Source organism: Pteronotus mesoamericanus, unplaced genomic scaffold, assembly GCF_021234165.1.
Source record: "Pteronotus mesoamericanus isolate MK-2021 breed Mesoamerican mustached bat unplaced genomic scaffold, CSHL_Meso_final contig_78, whole genome shotgun sequence".
Lineage (NCBI taxonomy): Eukaryota > Metazoa > Chordata > Mammalia > Chiroptera > Mormoopidae > Pteronotus > Pteronotus mesoamericanus.
This window is the reverse complement of record NW_026555258.1, coordinates 494,500-510,374: the sequence shown is the minus strand read 5'-3', so window position 1 is coordinate 510,374 and position 15,875 is coordinate 494,500. Positions and strand designations below refer to the sequence as shown.

Sequence of the window (15,875 nt, the reverse complement as noted above, 5' to 3'; positions counted from 1 at the left end):
GAGGAGCCAGAGAGCTGATCCGGTGGAGGCTGGAGTGCCGCACATGTCAGCACCGGCTGCTGCTGGAGCCGGCCCTCGGACCAGACCAGGGACGATGCCCTGGTGGCCAGGGAGGGGCAGGGTGCTCAGGAAGGTGGGGGTAGCCCAGGGCCCATCGTTACTTGTGGTCCAGTCCTTTTACTGTCCCTCGGGTCCCTTCAGCACCCCCCCCCCCCCCCCCGTGTCTCCAAGGCCCTCTCGGTCCCCTTCTTGTGGCCCACCCACAGTCCCCTTAGGCACCTCTCCCTGCCCCGTCCCCCAGGTCCTCTGTCCCTTGCCCCTCCTGTGGACCTCAGTCCCCTTCCCCCAATAAGCTTGCAGGCCTTCTGAGCCTGGGTCCAGCTGGCCCACCCAGGGAAGTGGCCTCTGTTCTGGGAGCCGTGAGTGGCCTGGTGAGAGCAAGACCCCTGGAGCAGGCTGGCACATCCCAGCTTGGGTCCCCCACTTCTGTGACCCCAGGGCATGCCTTCCGGTCTGACATCAGCCTCATGGTTTCTCGGATGGGAACCATGGGGAGGGGCCGGCCCGGCCAGTTCCCCAGGGAGACGAGGGCGGCAGCGAGAGGGAGGAAAGCATCCCAAGCACCTCTCCTTCCGGGGCGGGTGAGGCCGCCCACAAAGGCTGACTGCCAGGTCCTTTGAGGCCACCAATGGCTGGCTGCCTGCTGCCCAGCCTGGAGGTAACACACCCTCCCGCTGGGACCGTGGGCACCGGTGTAAACAAAGCCGCCCTTGTGGGTGTCGCCAACAGCTGCTGGCTGTGCGGGCGGGCTGGGCGCCCCGGGCTCCCACAGCCCTGCCGGGCTCCCCTGGGCCCGCCCGGCCGGCCCCCCACCGGGCCACAGCCCCCCGCCCCGGCCCACCGCTCCACTCCGTGGCAGGAACGCGCTTGGCTGAGGGTCGGGACCAGCAGGCCATCCTCACTCTGCCCTGCGCGACAGCGGCCGCCTCAGCCCTTGGGCACGGGCCTGAGGACCTCGGGGGTCCTGCCGTCCTGCAGCGGGGGCAGTGGGAGGGGCAAGGCAGGCCACCTGGCGCCACGGCGACCTCTGGGGCTCACACCTGGGCGGGGAGTCCTCTGTTTTGTTCCCCTAGAGCAGGGGTGCGAAATGCCAGCCCTGTGGGGACTGGTCACAGGGAGCAGGGGCCTTTTGGCGGCAGGGGCGGGGGTTGCAGGTCTCAGGCCACACAGCCTGGGGAAGGGGAGGGCTTTGACAAGCGCCTCTGGGAGTCACTCGGCAGGGCCTGGCCACGGCTGCGTGGGCGGCTAAGCCGGGCGCTTTGCAGGGTGCTGAGAAGACCCAAGCTGCCAGGAGGTGACCCAACATCCCCCACAGGCCATGGCCTGTGGTCCACAGAAGCCAGGCCCACCTGCCCAGCCAGCTTGCGGGGGACAGGGCTGGTCCTCTAGGCCCTGCCGGGCCTTACCTGCACTTTGCCGCCCTGAGGAGCCAGCTGCAGACCACTCTGCAGGGGATCCAAAGGCTCACCTGTATCCAGAGAGCCGCTCGTCCCAGCAGCCCCCCGCAGACGAACAGTCACCGCGGGGACGTGTCTGCCCCCAGAGCTGCTGCGATGCCGGCTGGCGCTCTGCATCACAGGCCGGGAGAGCGCATTCCCCCAGAAAGAGAGGAGCAACAAGGTATTGCCCTCAAGCCCCCCTCGCTGGGGGACAAAGGAGGGTCAGAAGTTGACTGAGAAAACCAGAGCCAGAGGCCCAGGGGCCACTGGCCGGAGCACCGTCCAGGGCAGACCTCAAGGCACGATCTGTCCTTTTCTAAATGTGACAAAAATGTAACAAGTGTACTGTTGTTAAGTCAACATAGTAAAGGTGTGACCATGTGTAATTTAATTTTTTTCCTTGGTAAGTTTTGTTTAATGCCCCCCCCCCCCCAACAAAAGCAAGTAAAACTAAAGGCATTTGTCAGCCCAGGCACACTGAGCTGCGGTTGTGTTGGTGGCAAAAATGGCACGAGAATGTTACCCGTGGTTGGAGTCGCCAACCTTGGTACTTGAGTTCTGCCTAAGAAAGAATTCAGAGCCAAGACTGAAACCATAAGAGAACGTTTATGCAGAAAGTCGCAGAGGTGAGAGAAGTGAACCGTAGAAGAAATGGGCTCAGGAAACGAGGTACAGAGGCAAAACAAGCGCCCCTGGAGCTTAGGAGAGAGGAAGGTAAAGGCAGCGCTTGGGGGGAGGGGCGGGGAAGGGGGCACGAAAGGCGTGGGCGCGCTGCGTCCTCCCCGGACTGTTGAGGGCGGGGACTTCAGGGGAGGTCCCAGGAGAACACTCATCAGCTTTACAAGTGTGTTCTCTCGGGGTCCTGCTCTCTACCGATTAGCCGGCGCCAGGGCAGGGGGTCATTAGCCAAGGCTGCAGGTCCCGATGGCAGACCTGTCACTGCCCGGCTGGTTTGGCTGCTTTTCCGGGCCTGGAGCTGAAACACAGCCGAGGCCTGGATGTCTTTGAAGTGGGTCAGACCTCGCTGTCCTCAGGGCTTCATACGTCGGGGCTGTTTTCTGGCCCCTTGCTCGTTCCCCCTGAAAAGGGTCGAACCCGCAGAAGTAGCAACCTGCCAGGGGAGGAAAGGGCCAGGGAGGGTCCAAACCACAGGGCTATGAAAGGTCGGGGGTCTAAAGCGCAAGGCCAGCGACGTGCTGGAGGAGGAAAGGTCACCCTGGGGCCAGGTCCTTGTTTCCCAGTTTTGCCCGTTGCTAGGCACCCACGGCTTTCTGTCCTGGTGACCTTCTCTACCTGGCCTATTGTCTTAGTTCGGCTCGCGTCTAACTGCCTACCAACCGTTGAGGCAACAGGCCCGGAAGCAGCCCCAGGTGGGGGCCTACCCGCGAGGGAGGTCCGGGCTCCGCCCTCGTTTCCACGGAGCTGGCTATGCTGGAGCCCAGCACCAAGACGACGGGCAGCGGGGCTACTGCTGTCTCCACAACAAGCTCAAGGCTGCGGGGCAGGGACCCGCTCCGCCCACCCCGCCCTCCCCTTCCCCAGCTCCGGCTCTGGCGCAGCGGCCCACGTGCTCCCTCACCTGACCGCCGCCCAAGCGGGCGTGCGGCCCAAAGAGGAGTGCCGTCGCCCCGGGCCCCGAACCCTGTCTATCTCCGTTGTGAATGGCCTCGCGCCCCTCCCCTGCTCCGGGACCCCGCAGGGCGGCCCCGGCCACACGCGCCCTCGTTTGGCGGCGGCAGCCCCCGACTTCGCACTCGGCCACCGCGACCGCGGACACGTCTGCACGCGTGCGCGCAGGGCGCCGCCCCGCCTGCCTTTTCCCATCACCGCGCTTGCGCCTGCGCCCGCCCTTGGCTCCGGGGGACGGAGCCCGCGCGCGCGCCCCCGGAACCCGCGCGCGCCTGCGGCACTGCGGCGGTTACCAGGACGCTGGTTCCGCGTAGCCAATAGCGCCAGCCTCTCGGCTACTCTCCGGAACCAGCCAATGAGGGAACAAATCAATCATTTGAAACACCCAATGGACAGAGAACCGCAGCGCGAGGGGGGGGACTTTGATAGGTAGCGCTGAGACCTCAGCTGGCCAATAAACAGCAAAAGAAATTGGGAGGGCGAGCGTTAGGAGACTCGATTGACAGGGCTAAAGCCAATCAAACGAGGTCACTTGCCATCCTCGTTCTGACAGCCCAATAGGAGGCTGGCGGAGGCGTGCGCGACGGATATATAAGCGTTGGCGGAGCGTCGGTTGTAGCATTCTGCGCGCCCGCGTTTCGGCCTTCTTTTCCGTCTTTCCGCCCGCGCCGCCGCCGCCATGAGGGAGATCGTGCACCTGCAGGCCGGCCAGTGCGGCAACCAGATCGGCGCTAAGGTGGGCGGTGGGGCGACGGGGTCTCTGCGCGGGCGAGCCAGCCGGGCGGGAAAGGCGGACAGGAAAGATGGCGGCGGGCGGGCGGCGCCCCCGCATTGCGGCCCCGCGAGGGGCCGGGGTTCGGGCGGGGTCGTTGGCGCGGGCCCCTGGGGACCAGGCCGGCTGCGGGGGGGAGGGGAGGGCCGCGCCCGTCCGGGGCGGGGCCGGCCCTGGGCACCGCCGGCGTGACTCAGCCCCGGCCCGCCCGCGTTTCTCGCAGTTCTGGGAGGTGATAAGCGATGAGCATGGCATCGACCCTACCGGCACTTACCACGGGGACAGCGACTTGCAGCTGGAGCGGATCAACGTGTACTACAACGAGGCCACTGGTGAGTCCTCCCGCTCCTCGCCCGCCCCAGTCCCGCCGCCCCGCAGCCGGCCTCTCGCTGACGCCTTCCCGCCCCCCTAGGTGGCAAGTACGTGCCCCGGGCCGTGCTCGTGGATCTGGAGCCGGGCACCATGGACTCCGTGCGCTCGGGGCCCTTCGGGCAGATCTTCAGGCCAGACAACTTCGTCTTCGGTGAGCCGCAGATGGGGGCGGGGTGGCGGCTTGTTAGTCAGGACGGCTCAAAGGTCAAGGGGTGCCCAAGGTCACCATCCTCAGAGCGCGGGGACGAGGTCTTGGTCCCCACTGTACCTTGAGCAGTAGCTGGGGCCCCTGGCTGGACACTCTCCTCCCCCTGCGAGTCATTCAATCCCTCTCCTAAAGCGGCTTTGGGAGGAAGGCCCAGCTGTCCGGTCAGGGGCGAAGCCGCCGATGTAATCTCGCTGCGGTGAACGCAGCAGCGGCTCATCTGTCCTTGGGAATTGGCAGGGGCTGCCGTGGGAGGGGCTGGCTTATTGTTAAGCGCTAGCAGCTCAGTCCCTAGACGGATTTTTGACCAGGTAGGTTGCTGCCTTATTTGGGGGTCCAGCTGCTTTACCTGCAGGGTGAGCTGTGCCCCCTCACTGCACGGTACCGGGTCTTTAGGGCCCAGTGACCCCTGGCGGTATATGCCCGGCCAAAGGGTGAGCAGCTGTCCTTCCTTGCAGGTCAGAGCGGTGCTGGGAACAACTGGGCCAAGGGGCACTACACGGAAGGTGCGGAGCTGGTCGACTCGGTGCTGGACGTCGTGAGGAAGGAGGCTGAGAGCTGTGACTGCCTGCAGGGCTTCCAGCTGACCCACTCCCTGGGTGGGGGGACTGGGTCTGGGATGGGTACCCTCCTCATCAGCAAGATCAGGGAGGAGTACCCGGACAGGATCATGAACACCTTCAGCGTGGTGCCCTCGCCCAAGGTGTCGGACACCGTGGTGGAGCCCTACAACGCCACCCTCTCAGTCCACCAGCTGGTGGAAAACACAGATGAGACCTACTGCATTGATAACGAGGCGCTGTACGACATCTGCTTCCGCACCCTCAAGCTGACCACGCCCACCTATGGCGACCTGAACCACCTGGTGTCGGCCACCATGAGCGGGGTCACCACCTGCTTGCGCTTTCCCGGCCAGCTCAACGCTGACCTGCGCAAGCTGGCCGTGAACATGGTGCCCTTCCCCCGCCTGCACTTCTTCATGCCCGGCTTTGCCCCGCTCACCAGTCGGGGCAGCCAGCAGTACCGGGCCCTGACGGTGCCCGAGCTCACCCAGCAGATGTTCGACGCCAAGAACATGATGGCCGCCTGCGACCCCCGCCACGGCCGCTACCTGACCGTAGCTGCTGTTTTCAGAGGCCGCATGTCCATGAAGGAGGTGGACGAGCAGATGCTTAACGTCCAGAATAAGAACAGCAGCTATTTTGTCGAGTGGATCCCCAACAACGTGAAAACGGCCGTCTGTGACATCCCGCCCCGGGGGCTCAAGATGTCCGCCACCTTCATTGGCAACAGCACGGCCATCCAGGAGCTGTTCAAGCGCATCTCGGAGCAGTTCACGGCCATGTTCCGGCGCAAGGCCTTCCTGCACTGGTACACGGGCGAGGGCATGGACGAGATGGAGTTCACCGAGGCCGAGAGCAACATGAACGACCTGGTGTCTGAGTACCAGCAGTACCAGGACGCCACGGCCGAGGAGGAGGGCGAGTTTGAGGAGGAGGCCGAGGAGGAGGTGGCCTAGAGCCGCCTGGTAAGCGGGAACGCGCGGAAGCCGTGAGAACTCTTTATTCACTCACAGCCTGTCCTCTGATAGCCCTGTCTCACAGTGTGTACCCGCTCTTCTTCCTGTCTTGATGTCACATGCTGTACAGACGCCACCATTAAAGCATTTTCATAGCGTCCGATTTCTCCTCTCCAGTTCCTCCTGATAGGCTTTGCGCGTGCTGTCGCCGAACGTCATCGCGAAGTGGTCCTGCATGGCTGCAAGGGGCAAGGCCACGGCCGAGCTGCATCTGGCCTGCGCCAGTGGCTGCTGGCGGAGGGCGGGTGCCGTCCACGCGGGCGTCTGAGGCGCCCGGGCCGCCCGGGCTCCGGAGGGCAGGCCTAGCCCGTCCGCACTAAGGACCAACGTCATCTGGGGGCAGCTCAGTCCCCGTGACCTAGTCTAAGAGGGCCTCAGCCCCGTCCGTGAGGGAGGAGAGGGGGTGTGGGGCCATCCTACCTCCAGGGGGACCCTGGGGAAGTAACGGATCGATCTGTGCCCGTGGAGCCGCGGGGTGAGGCGCCCCGGCCGCCCGCCCACCCACCCCTCCCCACGGCGGTCACGGCACTCACAGGGGATGAAGCCCGTGTAGAAGGGGATCAGGCCCTGGCTGTCGTAGACGGTGTTGCGGGGCCAGTGTGTGCGGGGCAGCCTCTCGCCCAGGGTGCAGATGGGGTTTCTCAGCATGAACTGGGGAAACGGGCACGTGGCGGTGCTGGGTGCCTCCGCCGCCAGGCGACCCCTGGCATGTCCCAGTGGGGGCAGCCTGGCACTCCTGGAAGTGGCTAATGCGCAGGCCTCCCCTGTCTTCCTCTCCCCAGAAGGCTCCAGGGCAGGGGTTCTAGACCTGCACCCAAGGCGCTGGGGAGCGGCGGCCTTGGGAGGGCCAGGCAGAGCCCCTCCCGGGAAGCCAACCGAGCCCTGGACCTGCCTGTGACCTGGGGACTGTGGACCCTGCGGGGCACGCGAGCGCGGCCCCGGGCGGGGGGCCTCATACCTGGTTCTTGTCAAACTCGTCCATGGCCTGAGTGACCCCGTTGCGATAATTCGTGCCCATCACCCAGGCAAACCGGGGGATGAAGCCAGCGTATCCTGGGGGAGGGAGGAGGTCAGGGTGCCCTCCCGGGTCCCCTGCGTCGCCCACCTGCTCTTAAGGGGTGTTGGGGAAGTCTGTCCAGGTCCTTCCCCAAATGCAAATTCCTGTGGGCGTCATGGGTGTGGGCGGCCAGGAGCTTCCACCCGGGGGCGGCGCCCCGCTCGCCCTGTGCTGGCCCCTGAGGCCGGGGCAGCGGGCGCCCACCTGAGATGGCCTTGCGTTGAATCAGGTTGGGGTGGTCCAGCTGGGGTAACCTGTGGAACCTGCTTAAGTCCAGCGTCTCCTGCTGCGGGCCTGGGGCCGGGTACTCATCCCTCCTGTAGTGGTACAGCTGGGGCGGGAGGGGGCGGGTCACTACCCAGCCCGCCCGCCCGCCCCCCCCTCGCCCCAGCCTTGGTCTAGCCGGGCGAGGCAGGTCCCGGCGCGTCCCCCAGGCACCTGGTGCCGCTCAGGGCATCCGCAGGCGTGGGCGTCGCTCTTCCAGCCCCCCTCCTCATGGGCCGGCCGCAGGCCCGGGTGTCCGAGGTCCCTGCGGTGCCCCTTCCTGCTTGGTGGGCACGGCGGGTAGGGGGGGTAGGGCATGAAGCCCGCAGGCAGTGGAACCTGCTTGGATATGTTCTCTGTCCCCGGCGGCCCTTCAGCGTCTGTCTCCTGAGGTGAGAACCGGCCCAGGATCTCAAAGTTCTTGTAGGGCTTCAGACCTGTGCGGACAGGGCAGCGATGAACGGCTGGGCAGGAAGGAGGGGCAGGGCCGGTGAGGAGCGGGGTGCCGCTCACCTGTGTAGTGAGGGATGTAGGGCTCGGTCAGGTCACGGCAGGGGATCACCGGCGGCTTGGACTTGCTGAAGTCCTCGATGAAGTTGGGCTTGGAGGTGGGGGACAGCACGGAGCAGGGGCTCTTCCGCACGCTGGGGTCCGTAAGCAGCTGTGCCGTGGTGCGCCCGTAGGTGTTCCCCACCTGGTAGCGCAGCTGCGGGTAGAAGCCGGCATAGCTGCGGGGGGACGGGGGCGGGTAGGGCCCGTGAGCGAGGCGGCGTCCAGCCCGCCAGCCCCAGGCGGTCCCCGGCCTCGGCCACAGAACGGAGGCCACGGCGACCCCTGGCGCAGGGGCTCTGGCGGCTCGAAGGGCAGCGCACTCCAAGCGCTGCGGGCCGGCGGCGTCACCGCCACCCTGGCCTGCCATCCCCCGCTGCCCACCGTCCGACCCCAGCCAGGAGCCTCAGGATGGCCGAACTGGGAACTGCCGGGGAGCATCTACAGGGCCAGTGACAGGGTCCGGGCCCAGGCACGGGGAGGCCCGTTGGACCCAAGGCGGTGCCACCGTGAAGGCTGGGCAGGGATCTGGGCTGGACGTTCGCCCCACAGGACGCTAGTAGCCAGTGAATGGGACCGGGATTTGGGGGGCAGGCAGGAGGCTGGAGGTGGCAGTGAAGGTGCGGTTGAGGGGAGCGCCGTTCAGCCACGTGGCCGGTGGTGCGGGCATCTGGGTGAGCCCCCCCCCCGAAGGGCGGTGGGGGTTCAAAGCCCTCCCTCCTCAGTTTCTCCTGTCCCCACGTTTCCCCCAGGCCCCTGTGAGGTTGGGGCTGGTTCCCTGCCCGCCTCTTTCCTTGCTCACATGGCTCTGCGGGGGGGGGGTGTGGCTGTGCACACACACTCCGCGGAGGGCTCGGTCGCATTTGGCGCGAGGGCTACCTAGCCAGGCAGCCTGGCCACAGTCGGTTTACTCCCGCTCCGCCTCGCGCCCCTAGAGTGCGGGACGCTGGGGAGTGAGCCCCGGCGTCTTTTCCTCCAGCCGCCGCCAGCTGCTGGCTGCCCTCGGTTTTCTGCTCTTGAGGAGCTGCCCACCTGGTATGGCATTTAGCGCCACCAGCAGGGAGGGTAGGCCTGGGCCTCGCCCCCCTCCCTGGAGACCAGCTCGGGGGGCCGCCAGCCGCTGGCTGAGCCTGCTCCCCCAGTCGCCCTGCAGGGGTGCCGCTCTTACCCAGGGACATAGTGAGGTTCCGGCGTGAAGAGGTCATGTCTCTCAGTGGCTGTCATCTTGCCTCAACTCCACTTTTGCTGTGCAACCCCTTCCCCCTCCTGGCTGCCTTCCCTAAAATAGCCCCTGTTGCCTGGTAACGATTGTGAAGGGGCCCCATTGTTGGGCACCCCGGGCCGGGCCAGTCCTTGGCCCTGTGGGTGCTCCCGTGGCACAGGCGGGACGAGGCCCCGACCGGCCGCAGGACAGGCTGGGGCTGGGAGGCGTGACGCGGAGGGCCTCGGGCTCAGGGAGCGGGCTGCTGCTGCTGCAGCGAAGTCCCCGGCCGCCCTGCCAGGGAGTGGGGGCCCCCCTAGCTGCTCCCAGGGTGCAGCTAGAGGAGCCCCCACGCACCCCAAGCCCACTCCTCAGACGAGAGGCCTGGAAGCCTCCGAGGCACGGTGGGCAGCCTCCTCAGCGAAGTCGGAAGGTCTTTCCTGGAGCTGGGCAGTATTTTCCATTTTTTAAAAAAGACTTTATTCGTTTTTAGAGGGGAAGGGAGGGAGAAAGAGAGGGAGAGAAACATTGACACGTGAGAGAAACATCAGTGGGTTGCCCCTTACGCGCCCTCAACTGACTGCCCACCCTCAGCAGGGACCCGGCCCGCAACCCAGGCCTGTGCCCTGACGGGGAATCGAACCGGCGACCGGTTAGTGGAGCAACGCCCAACCTGCTGAGCCCCACCAGCCACTCTTCTTTTTGAATGTTTCTTCTTTTTGTAAGAAAGGATGCTCTAACCATGCAGAATATCCTAAAGGAAAAGATTAGCAGGTTCAAGTACATATCAATAACCAGCATGAACAGTACTAGCAGGCAGACTACAAGCTTGGGGAGAAGTTCGCAATAAGTATTATGAACAGATAGGTTATCAGTAGGAAGAAAACCTAACCTAGGAAAAATATGAAAATTTACCACCCCAATACAAAATACACAGAAAACATGAATATCTTAAGGAAAAAAACATAATAAACATATGGACAGAAGGTTGAACTTCATCAAGTAAATGTTGATAATGGTTTCTCTTTTTTATAAATAAAATAAATAAATGTTTCTCTTTTATAAAAAGATTTATTTATTTCTAGAGAGAGGGGAAGGGAGGGAGAAAGTGAGGGAGAGAAACATCAACGTGTGGTTGATTCTCATGTGCCGCCCACGGGTGGCCTGGCCTGCAACCCAGGCCTGTGCCCTGCCTGGGAATCGAACCAAGCGCCGACTCCTTGGTTCACAGGCCGGCGCTCAGTCCACGGACCCACACCAGCCGGGGCGATGATGGCCACTTCCAATGCTCACGGCCAGCCCGACGTGAGAGTGAGTAGCCTCCGCTGTGGTCAGTGCTGTCTGGAAGGCCCCGTGGGGACACAGGTCGGGTCTGAACAAGATACTACACGCCCTGACCCGTTGCTGCCACTCTCAGGGGTCTCTCCAGCGGAAATGACAGGCACTTGGCAGTACCACCCATCATGGCAGCATCTGCGAGAGCGCGGTCGGAGCTGGTCCAAAGGCCCAAGGATGAGGGCTCTGCTCATGCAACGGCATTTGTAGCCACTGTCAATTCTGCCCTCAGAGAACGTCCAACAACGTGGGAGGGGCCCAGAGCCCCTGGTAAAGCCTGGGATTCCCCAAGGGGGTCTCTGTCAGCCCATCCGCCCACCCGGAGGGCCACTGGGCCTCCCAGGGCTGTGCAGGGCCAGTGCTGGGTGGGAGGGACCCACACGGGAAGGGCCACCTGGGTCGGGGGGGCAGGACCAGAGGACGAGGCGGGCTTGACCGGCCCTGCTGTGGACTGGGCCGAGGCCGGGCCGGGCCAGGCCGGCAGGTGGCCCCACTTCAGAGGGCACGCCGAGGGCCCTGGTGTGCGGACCGGCTCACACGCCGGTGGGCTCGTTGTCCTCCCGCACTGCGCCCTGGGCGGCCGCGGCCGCCCGTGCCGCCTCCCGGCCGCGGTGCTCCGCCACCTCCGCCTGCCGGGGCTACGGGACGCTCCAGGGCCAGGGCCGCTGCTCGGGGCCGCACGGTCCGCGCAGGCCCAGACACCCTTGCCTGCTTCTCCGGCGGGGCTCCGCCTCTTCCCGGGTGCCTCCCAGGACCCTCCATCCTACCCTGGTGCTTCCTCCCAGCTGGCCCCGCACAGCAGGGCCCTGCGTAGCACCCACTCCCTCCTCTACCTTCTGCCCGGTGTCAGCCCCCTAAGAAGCCCTGCTGGAGTGACCCCCAAAGGCCAGGAAAGCAGGGTTTGGACAAGGAATGGGGATGGGAGGGCAAGGAGGCTAAGCCAGGGGTCGCTCGGGTCGGCCAGGGGGTCCTCCTGGCCAAGGTGACACAGGGTGACCCGCCCGGCAGGTCAGAGGAGGGTTCCCTCTGAGGACCCGACTGCCACAGGCACTCCAGGGCTGGACAATGTTCTTCCCTCGGAATTCCTGGCACAGGGGGTGGGGGGAGGGGCACGACGGGCCCATGAGGTCAGAAAGCCTCCCGATGTCACATGTCACCGTGGAAGGCAGCCAGAGACACTGACGATGAATTTTGACCAGAAAGCAGTGAAATTCCTGGCAAACTTTTACATCAATGGAGGCAAACACTGGACCCATGGCCCCCTGAGGCCGAAGTCATTAGTGCCGGCCCAGTAACTTTGAGGGCGAGGGGCAGGGGGCGCGGTCAGCGCGAGGGGGCCGCCGGCAGTCTGAGTGGACCGCGGCTGTCCTCTCCCGCAGGCTCACGGATGCTGCGTTGTCGGGCCGGGGCCCGGGGCCCGCCTGGGGGGAGGTGTGGCCCCCGGCGGTGGTGCTGGAGTCCCCCGAGGGCTTCGGGGTGCACAGGGGTCCTCTCCAGGAACTGCGGGCAAACTGCACCCGCGGCCTGAAGGAGCTGTGTGAGTGCGGGTCCGCAGCCTGGTCCGAGGAGGCGGGGCGGAGGCGGGGCCCTCCTGGGAGGACCCAGGCCCAGACCTTGCTTCCCGCTAGGGCTGGAGCGACGTCCCCCCATCGTGACCGACCTGGACGTCCCCGGCCCCACCAAGTACGAGGTGCCGGACGCTTCGGTGCGCGAATCCTCCCCGCACCCCCACTTCACCATCGGCCGCAAGCTCTCCGCCCGCGGTGCGTGCCCCTCCCCGCGCCCCCTGCCACCGTTGCCCCGGTCCTGGAAGCGGGGCCGCGCCCCAGACCCGCCCTCCCCAACGACACTGCCCCCCTGCAGAGGGCGGCGGCCGCAGGGCGTGGCAGACCGCCTGGTTGCAGAGCGAAAGCCCCTTCACGCAGAAAGCCGACTTCAGCCGGGAGCGAAAGGTGGGGCGCCGGCCCGGAGGTTTCTGCGGGGGCGGGGCGTGCGGGGAGGGGCGGGGCGTGCGGGTGTGGGCGGGCCTTCAGCAGCGCCCTTCCGCACAGTGGCCGTCGCCCGCCGACTACCGTCCGCTCAGCGGCCCTGCCTTCCCAGCCTTCAGCTTCGCGGGCCCCCGCCGCGCCTGTAAGACCGCCGAGGCGCGCGCGCGTCCGGCGCTGCTGCGGGCCTGGGGTGCCGGCCGCCGTGCGCTGCGCCTGTGGCAGGACCCTTCGCAGGCTCCGGGAGACAAGCGCCCCAGCCCCAACACCTACGACATCCTTCCCGGGTGCCGCCTGCGGAGCCCGCGCTCGCCTGCCTTCTCCATGAGCCGCTCCCCTGCGTTCGCCTCCTGGGTCAGCTCCTGTAAGGAGGCCTCGTGGAGGGGAGGCTTGGGTCAGGGGGCGGCCTGGGGGCGGCGGGGCAGCGGCCGGCGCCGGAGCCTGCACGGGCCTCCCACTGTGTCCCTCTGCAGCCCGCACCCCCGGCCCAGCCGCCTACCACGCGGAGGACTGCTATAACTCGCGCTTCCCCTCGGCGCCCGGAGTGATCATCCAGGGCGTGCGAAGACCCAAGCGCCATGACACAGGCCCTTTCTGCGCGCTTTAGAGTTGCTGGACTGTGCGGGTCCGGCCAGTTATCACATGGACACCGCCTCCCCGGGGGCCCTCGCAGGCCTCCCTTTGGAACTCAGGACCCCCAATCTGGCCGTCTAACCCTCTGGCACCCCCGGTCCATGCTCCTGGCCAGCTAAGCCTTCCGTTAGCTGTGGACAAGGAGAGCCCAGCCCAGAGCCCTCTCTTGCCCACCTGCTATAAGAAAAGGTTCTTCCAAACTCTGCCATGTGCCTGGCCGCTGTTCCTCTCCTGCCGAGCTGTCCGGCAGGGGGATCGTTCGCGGGCCAGGGGTCTCCCTTTGCTTCTTCCCCTTATGTGCTCTCGTCTCCAGAATGGGCAGGTGACAGCCTGAGACTTCCTGGCCTGGGAGGGTAGGGAGGGGTCCCTCTGGGCAGTGCAGGACACTGCTGCAAACCTACCCAAGAGCTGGGCTACTTGCTAAGCCAAGGAACTGACTTTTGGGGCAGAGGTAGGGACTAGACTCCCTGAACTCCATCCTGGGAGGAGGTCAGCCTGACCAGCCACTGAGCAGGCCCAGAGGACTGGCTCGTTGGGGTCTGGCCCCACCTCCCTCAACGCCTGCCTGAAGACCCTGCAGACACGCCCAGGGCGGTGCAAGCCAAGCCACAGCCACCAGACTCCCTGGTCCTTCCCCAGCCCGGTTAGGGCCCGGTCCTGTTGCAGGAGCCTGGCCATTGGGTTAGGAGCCTGGCCATTGGATTAGGAGGGGTGGGCCCCAGACGGACTGCAACAGCTGTTCCTGTGGTGGCCCGTAAACACTTCTGCAGAGAGGCCAAGGCCCAGGGGGTCCTGGAGTGTTCGCCAGTGACCTCAGGCTGAGCCGGCTGTGGGTGGAGCCCCAGCGCGCCAGGGAATCCGCCGGATTGCTGATGGGTGTTGCTGGGCCCCGCTGTTCAGCGCAGCAAGCGGGGAACAGAGCTGTGGGAGTCCTGGCCTCGGGAGCCTGGCCAGAGTGTGGGAGCCCGGAGCCCCGCTCACAGCCGCACCGCCAGCCACCCCGAGGGCTCAACGCCAGCAGCGGGATGAGCAGGAAGGATGGAGCAATCCCCCCCCGCTGGGCTGCGGAGACAGGGCTCCCTGGGGGAGAGGGTGGGGGAACGGGCTTCCCAGGGTGAGCAGGAGGGAAGGGAATTCCTAGCAGAGCAAACTTTGGAAACCAAGACACAGGAAAAGGGAGAGGCTGTGACATTTGGTGTGGCGAGCTTGGGGCCACGGCTGGCGGGATGGAAGGGAGGGACTGGAAGTCCCGCAGATGCTGGGTCCACGGCCTTCCGTGCCCAGTAATGGGGAGCCCACCAGCGCTGTGCGCTTCTGGCCTCGTCGCAGGGACTCGCGCTCACAGCCACAGCCTGAGGGCCTCCCGCCGTGGGTTAGCCCGGGGGTGAGACGCTCACGGTCACAAGAGGACCGCAGTCCCTTGCCCGTCCCACCGCCAGCCCAGGCCTCTGGGGGCGCCCCCACTGGAAGCACGCGCACCGAGCGGGCGCCGCGCGCCTGCGCAAGGAGCTCCCAGGGTGGCCGCGCTCCAGTTCCTCGAGCAAAAATAACCTGTTGACCGTAACACAGAACCCACTGGGCATTCCATCACCAAAACGGATTTATGCAGGAAAAAGGGTGCGACGGGCACGGGCAGGCAGGGCGAGCACACGGCAGAGAGGGATACTTGACCGAAGGGAGCGGAAGTGCGGGGGCGGGGCCGCCGCAAACGCGGAGCCGCGTCGAGACCTCGGTCACTGCTCTGGGGCCTCTCGGCGGCGGGGACTGACCCCATCTGCAGAGTGGCGTCTCCGAACGGACGGGGAGGGAGGCTGCGGAAGAGCCCCGTCCTCCCAGGAGCCCCGCGCGTCACCGGGAACCGAGAGGCCCGGCGGCTGGCTGGGGGCTGCGGGCGCCTGAAGCGCTGGCTGCCGTGGGCAACGGCCCTTCGCAGTCACAGCAGTAACTTGGGGCTTGGGGGTTGTGAGCGGCCCTTCACTGGCCATGCTGAAAACTGAGAATTTTAGCAGCTTTCCCTGCAGCTGACTCAGCTACAACGCAAGCGAGCTGATTTGCCACATTAACCAAATCTGTAGCGGACAGGTCTTCCCGTCCATCCTGCTCATTTCACAGAATGGAGAGGCCTCCGTCCAGCCCCTCAAGCAACCGAGGGAAAGGCTCCCCGAGCGGGAGGAGAGCCAGAATTTTCCTTAGGAACCACCCGAGACCGGCTGTAACAGGCACAGCCGGAACCGTCGGGCAGCAGGCCAGACCTCGGCCCAGTCGCGGGCCTGGGGAAAGGCGGCTGCCCCATTGCTCGCAGGGCCCGCGGCCAGGGCCCTTCAGGGCTTTCCCAGCAATCAGAGGGTGGGTTTCCTAAATCCCCTTCAGGGTGGCGACACCGTGAGTCTCACCCGGTGCTGAACCACGACACCAGGCTGGGAGGGGCGGGTCACGTCAAACGGCAGCGAGTCTCTGAGCATCCCGCGTGGCCTCAGGATTCTCTAAGCCGTGGCTCGCTGTTCAGTGTCCGTGTCGAGGACAGAGGCAGTTTAAGGCCTATCGGCATCCTCAGACGGCTTTCCTTTAAATTTGGAGAATGGCACCGGGGGCAGGGAGGGGGGGTCAGGTGGCTAAGAGTGGAGTCGGGGAAGGATCCGAGCGCCGCAGACCCCATCCCTGAGACGTGGCCTGAAGGCCAAGGCCGCGCTGGGCCGCAGGCGAACAGCAGCTTTGGGAGCCTCCCCCAAACCTTTCAAAAGTTCAGTGGCCTCTATTAATTCTGAAACTTTATTTTTGTGGAGGCAACTTCAGAT

The 15,875-nt window shown here is 65.5% G+C and overlaps 3 protein-coding genes across 3 annotated transcripts; 2 read left to right on the top strand and 1 right to left on the bottom strand.

Annotated features, from left to right (window-relative positions):
• Positions 1–3,751: 3,751 nt before the first annotated feature.
• On the top strand, positions 3,752–6,156 carry TUBB4B (tubulin beta 4B class IVb). Its single transcript, XM_054584106.1, has 4 exons — positions 3,752–3,864; positions 4,124–4,232; positions 4,313–4,423; positions 4,936–6,156. The coding sequence occupies exons 1-4, from the start codon at positions 3,808–3,810 to the stop codon at positions 5,994–5,996; spliced, it is 1,338 nt and encodes a 445-aa protein (XP_054440081.1). The 5' UTR covers positions 3,752–3,807; the 3' UTR covers positions 5,997–6,156.
• CIMIP2A (ciliary microtubule inner protein 2A) lies at positions 6,096–9,150 on the bottom strand. Its single transcript, XM_054584107.1, has 7 exons — positions 9,095–9,150; positions 7,891–8,105; positions 7,552–7,814; positions 7,318–7,444; positions 7,015–7,109; positions 6,590–6,707; positions 6,096–6,235 (listed from the first exon to the last, which is right to left on the bottom strand). The coding sequence occupies exons 1-7, from the start codon at positions 9,148–9,150 to the stop codon at positions 6,147–6,149; spliced, it is 963 nt and encodes a 320-aa protein (XP_054440082.1). The 3' UTR covers positions 6,096–6,146.
• Positions 9,151–11,646: 2,496 nt separating this feature from the next.
• STPG3 (sperm-tail PG-rich repeat containing 3) lies at positions 11,647–13,217 on the top strand. The gene is made up of 6 exons (XM_054584702.1): positions 11,647–11,753; positions 11,842–11,999; positions 12,091–12,225; positions 12,326–12,414; positions 12,514–12,811; positions 12,921–13,217. The coding sequence occupies exons 1-6, from the start codon at positions 11,647–11,649 to the stop codon at positions 13,052–13,054; spliced, it is 921 nt and encodes a 306-aa protein (XP_054440677.1). The 3' UTR covers positions 13,055–13,217.
• The last annotated feature ends 2,658 nt before the right edge of the window (positions 13,218–15,875 follow it).